General features: G+C 28.6%; 1 protein-coding gene and 1 non-coding gene across 2 annotated transcripts; one reads left to right on the forward strand and one right to left on the reverse strand.

The window, feature by feature from the left end:
• Window positions 1–1,976: 1,976 nt before the first annotated feature.
• Window positions 1,977–3,684, forward strand: LOC113866786 (transcription factor MYB83-like). The gene is made up of 2 exons (XM_027501588.1): window positions 1,977–2,260; window positions 3,027–3,684. Exons 1-2 carry the CDS (start codon window positions 1,977–1,979, stop codon window positions 3,682–3,684), a joined length of 942 nt encoding a protein of 313 aa, XP_027357389.1.
• Window positions 3,685–4,514: 830 nt separating this feature from the next.
• On the reverse strand, window positions 4,515–4,596 carry TRNAS-GCU. The gene has a single exon. It is a non-coding gene; the product is annotated as a tRNA-Ser (tRNA).
• Window positions 4,597–11,655: the final 7,059 nt, after the last annotated feature.

The raw sequence follows: 11,655 nt of genomic DNA on the forward strand, positions 1-11,655 counted from the left end.
TAACGTGTACCACTTCATTCCAAGACACCTGTGGATATAGAAAATGATGCTTTTGAAACATTTGAGTAGCTTCAGAGATTTGTGCTTCACTCTTTCTCAGAAAATTGGGGAAGAAGTCCCTATCATAGGGGAGATGGGAGTGTGAACAACCATAATGCCCTTGGAATTGACAATAATTTCCATGGATATGTCTATCTGATTTTGGATTGGATAGTGACTGAAATTTGTAGCATAGCTGATGAGCAGGATTTTTTTATCACTCATGAAACTTTGCCATGGAAAATTTTAGGTAGGGAAAGGGAATTAGCCTAGATATATACCGTAACAGCTAGGAAGAAAATGATAGATGTGACCATGATTTTATCCATAGTTAATAAAGCATCCTGGAGAAGGTTGGATTGAGAACTGGTCATATTATCAATCTTAAATTCTTGACAGTGTAAAAAAAAAACATTGGTCAGATCGGTCAAGAACTAACTAAAATGTAGTTAAAATTAATATAGAAAATTTTGAACTAAGCTTTTTAAATATCTACATATAAATTGTTATTATAATAATTTATAATAAAATTTTCATCTGGTAAAACATTTAACATGATATTATTATGTTAATTTAAAAATTTTCCAAACTTATTTTTTCATAATTTTATATTAATATATTATTTAATATATTTTATTATTATTAGTTCAACTTTGATTCCATCACTAACAAGTGCCTTATCAATTCAATGCCCAATTCAATTTAAAACATTCATTCTGGGTGATTTCGTATTCTGAAATTCAAAGACTAAAGCAGAGTGGTTCCTAAGAAGAGAGATCTGGTATGATACATGTGAAATATTAACGATACTAACTGAGAAACATAAACTCACATTTTTTGGGAATAAAGCCAATGTTAATACTGATAAAGTAAGGGGTAGAGAAGAAAACACCATATAATTAAGTTATCGTAAGTTGCATAAGACATGCTACATTGACACACATAATACTGTAATTGATGTAACCAACTCCTCAATTATAATACATTCCTGTGTTCACATTGCTGCAACCAACATTAGCTAAGAATTATTCATTCATCATCTTTAAAATAGTGTAACTTAATTATAACTACATACATTGTACATCATTAATTAGAGTGGTAATTGGTAAACTAAACTCTACAGATTAGAAGTGATAGTTTATATACTCTAGTCGTCAAATTGACAGAGCCGTAATCTCTTATGTATGACAGGGGTAGCATTATGCCAAGTAAAAGAAAAAAAAAAATGGCATTGCTTCATTGAAGGTGAACATGATTTGCTTCAGAAATGTGCCAATTCAATGGTTAGCCCTTATGAAATTCATTCATAGAATGTAAGCTACAAACAATGATAAAATAACATGAAAATTAACAAACAAATGTCAAGCGTGCAACATTATGGTATTAAATTAAATTCCAAAAGTAGCAAAGTCATCATCCCTCTTGTCTCAACACACGTGAATTTGAAGTTTAAAACCAACAAAGAGGCTATTATGTGAAGTGGAAGCAAAATTGTTTCAACTTCATACAATAAAAGATGATGATTACCTTGTGAGTGAAGTAAAACATATTGAAACCATAAAAAATAACAACAACATGAAGAATTGAGTCAAAGACAAGAAGACCAACCATCCCTCTCTTTGTCTCTATGATCACTCTCTCTTTTGTGTTAGGGAGGTCCCCTTCCAATCCGTTTTCCACTCTACCCATCATCCAACAAACACAATCTCTCTCTCTCTCTCTCATGCATATTCATATTTTAAGCAAACTCCGCAACCATCAGTATCATCATCACCATTTCCACCCTAGGAAGCCTTTTATCTGTCTCTCAATATTATTCACCTATATAGAGCTTTCTCTTAGACCTCTATCATAACACACTTAAAAGAAGAAAGAAGAAAGAAACATTTCACATAGCTTTGATATCATTTCACAAGCATTATTGAGTCTATAGGCAAATGAGGAAGCCTGATCTGATGGGCAAAGACAAAATGAACAACATTAAGAGCAAGTTGAGGAAAGGGCTGTGGTCACCAGATGAAGATGAGAAGTTGATAAGGTACATGTTAACAAATGGACAAGGGTGTTGGAGTGACATTGCTAGGAATGCTGGTCTTCAAAGATGTGGCAAAAGTTGTCGCCTTCGTTGGATTAATTACTTGAGACCTGACCTCAAACGTGGTGCATTTTCACCCCAAGAGGAAGACCTCATCATTCATTTGCATTCCATTCTAGGCAACAGGTACTAACTTCATTTTCACCTTATCATTTCGTATCCTTAATGCTCTGCTTAATTCAGTCCTTACTAAAATCAAGTTTAAATTATCTACGTATGGTCTACTACTATTGTAAGACTATGATCTACCATTATTAATAAACTTCAATGTACTTTAATTTATAAATAAGAAACATATAGATGCAATGTCAGTGACGATTTATTAACTTTATAGGCGAGATTTCTTAGCTCGAGTAACAAAAATACCATGAATATTATAGACATATAGACTATGAAAGAATTGATTGTATATGTATTGATTTTAGCGATTTACAAGGCTAGTAATGTAAAAAATGAAAACCAGAAACAAGTGAGGAAAGGATATAATTCTTGTAATTATAAGTAAAAGCGTGAAATAAAAGTAAAGCATTTTCTTAAACCAAAACAGCTTAATTATTTGTGAATGTAAAAAAAAAATTGAAATCAAAGAGACCTGATATTTATTTCTATAATTATGTGTTACCTTCACACAGACAACGATAATTTTGAGTGTTTGAAATTTGTAAACAAATTAGTTTGGCACATTTTGTGGAGAAATTGATCTTATTAGACAGGTCAACTCTGTGCAGAGGGTTAGGCCATGACCTGAAAGCATGTCACAATTTTCACCTTGCTAGGTCCCGCTTTCGATTAAATTAAGGATGGGTTATTAATGTATTAACTATTCAACATAGTAGTGGGTGTTATTAGCTTTCTTTGTTTTTTAATTTAATTTATTCCTTGTGAATCTCAGGTGGTCTCAAATTGCAGCACGACTCCCTGGTCGCACAGACAATGAGATAAAGAATTTTTGGAACTCCACATTGAAGAAAAGGTTGAAAACTAACCCTTGCACACCATCACTAAACATTAGTACTGACTCATCAGAGTCTAAAGATCATGTTATGAGTGGGATCATGCCCATTAATGAGCATGACCTCATGACCATGTGCATGGATTCCTCTTCATCAATGTCATCCATGCATGCAGTGGATTTTGTTGATCAATTAGATCCCTTTCCCATGTTGATAAATAATCAATATGACATGACTAGTATTTCAGCTGATTTTCCCAACATGCCTACATGCTTGACCCAAATTGGCATGGTAGATGGGCATCAAGGAAATTATGGCATATTGGAGCCAAATAAAATGGGGTTAGGAAGAGACTTCACCCTTCCTTCACTAGAAAGTAGATGCACTGAAAGCAATTGTGCCCCAATTGATGTGAAAAGCCATAACAACCTCTTCAATTATGATTCCTTAAATAGCACTAGTAAGACTCAGGGTTCCAAACTAGAGGACTTGTTTGGGTTTGGAAATCATGAGCAAGGAGAAAGTTTGAAAATGGGAGAATGGGATTTGGGGAATTTGATGCAAGATATAACATCTTTTCCTTTCCTTGATTTTTAAGTGGGATAAGTGCCAGTCTTTGTAAATTCCTTTCTCCCTTTATCACGTTCCCTCCCACATACACACATAAATAGATATACAAGGCAATTGAAAATTTACCCTAGGAAATTTTAGGCATCCCATAATTTTCCCTTCAATACTTCTAACCTTTTGTTTCTTATATATCTTGTTTTTCCAATTGTTAATTTCTTTTATGCCTTTTACAAGTTGCACACACCCCAAACATAAATTCAATTGTCTTAGGCATAGTTATACAATGAAAATTGCATGTGTATAGAGTAAACAAGAGTTTCTTGGGTTGTTTGTGCTCCTTGGTTTGCTTGTGAAGCACTTTGTGTTAGTTTGCGAGAATAGGTTTGGTGTAATAATCAAATTATGTACCCTTTCAATAAGAGAAATGATATTAAGTCAATAGCTGAATAAAGATTAGTTGAATATTGTATGTAGAATGTGTACAACGAAAGGAATAATGTGGAGGTGGGTGTTGTTTTTTGGTGCCAAGTGTTTAAGATGATGGAAACAGATGTACACAATGATGTAGACACAAACACGGAGCAACTTTAAATTCAGTTCATTTCTTTGTTACTCTTATATATACTAATAAGTATATCTATTTGATGCATGATAAAATTTTTAAATATGAATTATTTTGTATAAATGCAATATAAATTTATTATTTTAATATTTATATGATAAGTAATGTTTGATCAATATTTTAAAAATAAGTCATTTTAAGATTTTTTACTGAGAAAAATACAAGAGATACGTATTGTAACATCATATTATCTTGACTGGATCAGAAGACATAAATAATAAAAATTCAAAGAAACCGTCGCCTGAGAGATTCGAACTCTCGCGGGGAAACCCCATGTACTTAGCAGGCACACGCCTTAACCACTCGGCCAAAGCGACGTCGTTGTTGTACAACACAATAACAAGTGCTTAGTACTCTGGCTCAAATTGATGCCAAAATAATTTTTAAAAGACTTAAAAAGTGATTTACTTCACTGTGTCCAAGTTGAAGAATCTAACTATATATGGAAAATGAATTAACATTCGCATAATGTTTATAAAAATAGTTACATTAATTAACTTTGCAAAAATAAAATATTTATTCATTCTTAAAATATTGTTATATTTTTTACATATTATGAAATTAAAGAGATAAAGAAAAAAAGATAGATTAAAAGTGATTGAGCCTAATGAATTTTGGCCTCTGCTCACCATTTCTCTAGGTACAAGTAAATCAAGGTCACTAGTTTTTAAGCATAAGACCTTTCTGAAAGGTTAAAAACAAAACCCCTTTTTTAAAATGAGTAAAATAAATGTTAAATTTAAAATTTTTTAAAAATATTTTTGAAAAATGAAAGTAAGTATTTTGAAGATGTTAAAATAATTTGAAGAAAATTATTTTTATTTTTTAACTTTTTTTAAAATAGAATAATAAATTTCATATTACAACTATATAATTCGGGAACGATGAAGTAATTTATATAATTATTATTATAAATTATTATGTAAATTAAAAAATATTTTTTTCTTAAAAAAAGATGTATAAAAATATCTAACTTTTGAAATAAAATTACAATTATTCACAAACATACGATACAAAATAATGTAGTTAAACTTAGTATCGTTACAATTTTATAACATTGAAATGATAGAGTAATATATATCAATATTATAAATTATTTCACAAATAAAAAATTATAACATATTAATTAACAAATTTTGGTTTTAGAGAAAAGAACAAAAGAGAATCTAAATTGAAGTTATTTATTTAAATTTTAAAAGAAAATGTGGGTATATATATATGTATATTATGTTGGAATAAAAGAATGAGAAAATTTCAGGCAGACTAAACATGCATATTGAAACCAAATTTCACTTTCTAAAGGATGAAGTCAACAAAGGAAAGATTGAGCTTGTGGAAGTGAAGACCAATTGGCAAACTCACTGGCAAGCCTCTTAGGATAAATAAATTTAAGAAACTTTGGGAGTTTATGGGTGTAATGTCTTTGGATTAAAAGGGGCATAGTGTTAGAGTTTAGGATTAAAGTCTATATAATATACAATCAAAATAAACAGTGAAATTTAGAGTTAATTGAGGAAAGAAAAAGTATAAGAGTTTTGACTTTTTTTGCCCATGAGCTAGGGTCGTGCAGGGTCCAACCCTTAATCTTGGTCCTCTATCATCTTAAGTTGGTGTAAGGTCCAAGCACTTAAATCTGACCATTTTCAAGACAAAATAGAATCCAACTGTTTTGACTTAACCACATGAACAGTTTTTGATCATTATGCTGATGCAAGGCCACCAATTGCAAGAATTTAGTGCTCAACCTAGAAAAAGATTGAGAGATGGAAAGGTATACAATATACATGGTTATAAGAAGAAATTTCTATCACCTATTTGGGAGTTTGATTTGTTTGAAGTTTCTTTGATCTTCTTTTTTAAGTCAAAAGTTTCTATGATCTTATTTGAATGTTTTTTTATAGAAAAAAAGAATGTTACGAATTTAGCACATGAGGAAAAATCAATTGAAAACATTAGTCAGTTAGGTGAGAGCGCACATCTTCAGCACAAAACTATGTTATACATTGTCACTTTCTTCAAAAACCAACATCTACTGCACTTTTCACTCTACTTACACTGATTCAATGCTACATTGCACCATGGTCTATATAGATAGTCCTTTACATGGCCCAAGATCAATTGTTATGATATAAACATCTGTTTTTTTTCTTTCTAAATTAACATGTATTTAAGAGCATATAATATAAATAATAAATGTTTATTAAAATTTATAATATTTAATATAATCCATGCATTAAAATTATTATTATTATTATTATTATTTAACTTTCAATAAAATTTTAATATACACAGATTTTTATTGTATAACTTTAGATACATATTAAAAAGTCAATACATAAATATTTTTTATTTAATAATTTAAATTTTTGTTGAAATATTTTTGAAAAATAAATTATAGTACAAAAAATTGAAAAAGCAACCCCATTTAGTGAGTCCCATATCTGAAGCTATGCGTAATCCATGCAAAATGTCCTTAGATCTGCATTTGCACAATTGTTAAACACCTCACATGGCCAACAAAGCCGATAACCCATTGCCTTCATTGTCTCCTGACACTAAAAATTAAATGTTAAATATATTTTTCATCAAATTACACAAAATTAATTACAAGCAATTTACAACTAAGTATTGTTTATAAGAATAAGTGCTTTATTATATTGGTTTACATTCAATCAATTCTTCAGTTCTTGTAAAATCGAGAAATAATCAATGCGATCAGAATTAATTTACAATCTATATTTATGTTTGATATTAACTTCTCGGTTGGACAATGACAAAGCAAGCATGTTGTAAAAGTTAAATTCTCCCTAAAGTGAATTTGTGAAAATAGATATATCAGCCAAAAGATTGTCCCTAAAGTAAAATTGTTCATCTTCGATTTAATTTTTAGTGCATCGTAATTAGTATTAATTAATTTTATTTTAAAAATAGATATGTCTTTACTTACTAACTCTCAAATGACATCACTATAAAGGAATTTTTTCCATTTACAATCCACTGTTCTAGTTGATTTTGTCTCATGTGATTTCCGATAAATTTGTTTTGAATATTAAGATATCAATAGATTTTTTTATTAATATAACATAATTTGATTAATTAATAGATAAAAGGATAAATTTCATTAACATTTTTATGATATCTCTTTCTTTTCTTATCCTACACATACAAATATCTCGCAATTTATGTATCAATATAATCTGGTACATCTCTTCCATATTAACATAAACAATTTTTAATTTTTTGTATTGTTATATGAAGGGAGGGTCAGTATGATATTAAAATAGAAGGATAACATATATAATTGTATTAAATATTAGAAATATATATTAATGTAATTTATCCTAAACAAAATGGTGATATTTAACTCGCTTATGTATTGAATAGTAACTATTTATTTTTTATATCCTTTCGCTTATCATTCTAGTTTGTATATACACTTTGGAGCTCTCCCTTTCTTATAATATACACTTCATTGGTAATTAACCAAACTCCACCCTCTCTTCCTTTCTTATAATATACACTTCATTGGTAATTAACCAAACTCGATCCTCCCTCCCTTTTTTTTTAATAACTTCATCGGTAATTAACCAAACTCAACCCTTAATTTTGGCATCTTCAATTTTTCTTTATTTCCATGGTTTGGTGATCTTTACTCTTACTTTTTGGTTATCGCTTGGTGGTCCTTTTAACGATTGATGATATAAACGTTTTACAAGTCATATGTAGGATTTCTCAAATCTTAAAAATGCTCTTGTCTGGGTTGTTATGACATTAAATGGGAATCCACTAGATTCACACATAGTTTACATTCGACAAAACCTTAAATACCGAAATGTTTGGTATTGGACCTTCCATATATCATTTTCTTACGTATCGTTCTAAGTTTTCTTATGCATGCATGTCAACAATTCCCACGCACTCTTTTTTCTATTCCCATTTGTTGACCCTCTTTAGTCACTCTTGAATGTGGGGGTCTATTCGTTGGACCAAGCAAATAATGATGCAAACTTTCCCATCTTTTTGTATGCATTGAAATTTTCAAATGAGTATGATTCATTGGTGTATTCAATGTTTTGTTCACTTCTTGCTGCCGGTGGCATAGTTTAATTATACATATATAATATACAATTTTATATAACAAATTGAGGTTCAACTGGGGAAAAGAAGGGAGTGAACTAATTGAGGTTGAATGTATACGGCATTTACGGGATACGATAATATGCTGTACCTTTGGATTTGATATTGTGTTTTTATAAGGGAATTTTATATATTATGATGCTATCAGGGGTTTGCATAACTGAGGACGGTCTATGCACCATATGCTGTTCACAATGAATGCTTAGTTACTTTATTCATGATGCAACTTTCTTCGATACCAGTTTTTTTTTTTTTAATATGCATACTTAATGTCTTAAAAAAATTCACCAAAAAAAAAATTTCTATGTCGACTTTTTATAAAGTGCATTTGTATTGTAATCCATGTATTCTACCAATAAAGGAAAGGATTTTTTAAAATGTATATTTTTTATATATGTTATAAGTTTGAATGGTAATTGGTCGAATTTTTAAAATAATTGAATGTAGAAATCTTTGTTAAAAGTAACGTGAAACATATATAGAATCATACGAAAAAGAGAGAGAGAAAAATTCATGCTGAAAATATCATATGATATATATTAATGTAATAATGTAAACCATAATTTTTCTAAATTTAAAAAACCCTTTATTTAACACGTTCCCGTGACATTAAATATAAAAGTGACTATAATAATTAACTTCAATATAATACTTAATGGACTGGTTTTTTAGTTGAGTTTATATCATGGCTTTAAAATCACAACACTATTCAAGATGTGAGGCTTTAGTCTTTTATTTTCTTTTTTCTGGTGACCAAAAGATATAATCAATCAATGATAAAAGATTGCGTGACAATTGGTAAGCTTCAAATAATTACTGTTTTTAATGAAATAAAGTGATAATCATAATTAATTGAAACATCTGGTTTGGTCGACCATATATGAGTGACATCTCTTTTTTTTTACTCAAATGGCCAAAATTGATGCGTAAGAGAGAAAGCATTTTGGCCTTCAAAATAGCGATGGTCATGAAAAGGCCAAAAGGGTTAACCTAACCATGACATATTCACAAACGTACTTTTATGAGTACTTTCATTTTTCCACGTATGCTTGTACTTTATCATTACACTTGTCACATTTCTAGTGATTATTAACATTTTTATCTTTATTAGTAATTGCATATTCATTGAGCCCTTGAATAGAGAACATCTGAGGAAGGTCTGACTATACAATCTCGAGACGTAGATACTAATATTTAAGAAAATTATGTTACCAACTCTTTAACAAGTATTCGGTGGTTCGGTCAGTTCTCATTTCTTTCAAGTCTTATTAGGAAAAAAAAAAAAAAAAACTTCATTGTCAAAAATTTGGCCATTGAATAAATTATAATTTGTTAGATATAAATTAAATAAAAAATTTAAATTAAATTAAACAGTTTTTATACTTACACTAATATAAGAAAGTTTATATATATATATTTAATAGAGTTAAAAATTCAAAAAATAACAATAAACCTATTTAATTAATTTAGAAAAACAAATTTTCATTACATTGAGATTTAAGTTGGGGGAGAGAGAATAATAAAAATTCATAGTCCTTTATATATTTTAAAAATCTTTAAAATAAAATTTGCATGTGGAATAAATATTTACTTTTATAATATAAATATATTTTTATTTAAATATTTGATTAAGGAAATTATATTTTCTTTAAAAAAATTAATTTTTAAACATTTAAATATTAGTCACACAACTTTAGATAAATATAAGATGTATGACTGTAATTAGTTTTAAAGTTAAAAGAAAAAAAAATACAAGGATAAAATTATCCTCTATTAAATACGTTACAAATGATAAATAAAAGATCAGAAAAATAAAGAGTATTATCATGAATGAGAAAAAAAGATAATGTATAATATAAAGATAAATTTAACACTCATTAAATGAATTATAAATTGTATTAATAGAAAAGTGATCGAACGATGCTACCATAAATTAAATAATAATACTAATAATTGATTGCGATGTAGTTTACATGCATGACATAAGAGTATAACTTTTCTTTTTCACATTGTCCGTATATTTAATTAAACTATTGTGTTGTAACAATGTTTGTGAAGATATACATAGTTTAAAGAAAGCAGAAAAAAATATAAATTCTTTCTTAAATGTTTTAGAGCTATAAACACCAAATAATAAAACCGAAAGACCAAATGAAATGATATATCTAACATTACAGTATCGTGGATTTTTGTAATTTTTTTATAATATATTCTTCTTTTTATCGAAATGCTCTATATGTATATATATATAAGTCCATAATGATGGGAGGTAGATACCAATCGACACTCAATGGGAAAAAGAGGGAAGGAAAAAAGAATGGATATAAAGAGAGTTTAAATGCAGAGAAAGACTTTGTGGAGTATTCAGAAAAGGTTCAGACCCTGTGAAGTTGTTATCAGTCAATATAGCATGCATATGACTTCTTAACCCAATAAAAGGTCATCTTCAATTTTCATAGCAGTTGCTATTTTACGTAATTATGTCTACTTTTAATTAATTAATTAAATTTATAATCGAAGAAAGTCAATGAAATTAGTTTCAGTCTTTTAAGTCGCTGGCTTATCCTTGTTTGTCAGAAACTGAACACCAGCACTATGACTTTTATGAAGATCAGCAACTAATTTTCATTAAATTTTATATTTCTTTGACCTCTACACTTTTGAAAATTAATTACATTTTCTAATTGACCAAATTATGGTATATATCATATGATTTTGCCAGAATTTTTTTGAGTTAATTTTTAATAGGAAAAAAGTATAAAATTTATAAAATAATTATTTTTGTTTGAAAAATTTTAATGAGAGAAAAAAAGGTTTGTAAACTCTCTCTAACTCTCATAATTAATTTTATATTTTTAAATTCTTCTAAATTTTAAGAGTTTTGTATTAACTTTTCTTCTTTTTCCTTTATCTTTCAAAATTTGTTTAAATTGTTAATTAATGCGAGAAGTACATTTTACCACACATATTTCATGTCTATGATTCGACATCCAGTGCAGTATTATAAATAGATTAAATTCAACTCATTCTTAAAAATTATTATTATTTTAAATATTTTAATCATATATATATTTCTAATTAACATGACACATCATGACAATATAATCTGTTTATCCTTAAAATGGTAACACACACATGAATGTCACAAAGTAGTATCACCCCTCACCCTCGGTTAACCATTCCAAAGAATCTTGAAAAGAATTTCTGTGCAGATGATCTCTAACACCGGTGATTCCTTT

The sequence above is a fragment of the Abrus precatorius genome, unplaced genomic scaffold (genome assembly GCF_003935025.1).
Source record: "Abrus precatorius isolate BTA unplaced genomic scaffold, Abrus_2018 Scaffold10, whole genome shotgun sequence".
NCBI classification, from domain to species: domain Eukaryota; kingdom Viridiplantae; phylum Streptophyta; class Magnoliopsida; order Fabales; family Fabaceae; genus Abrus; species Abrus precatorius.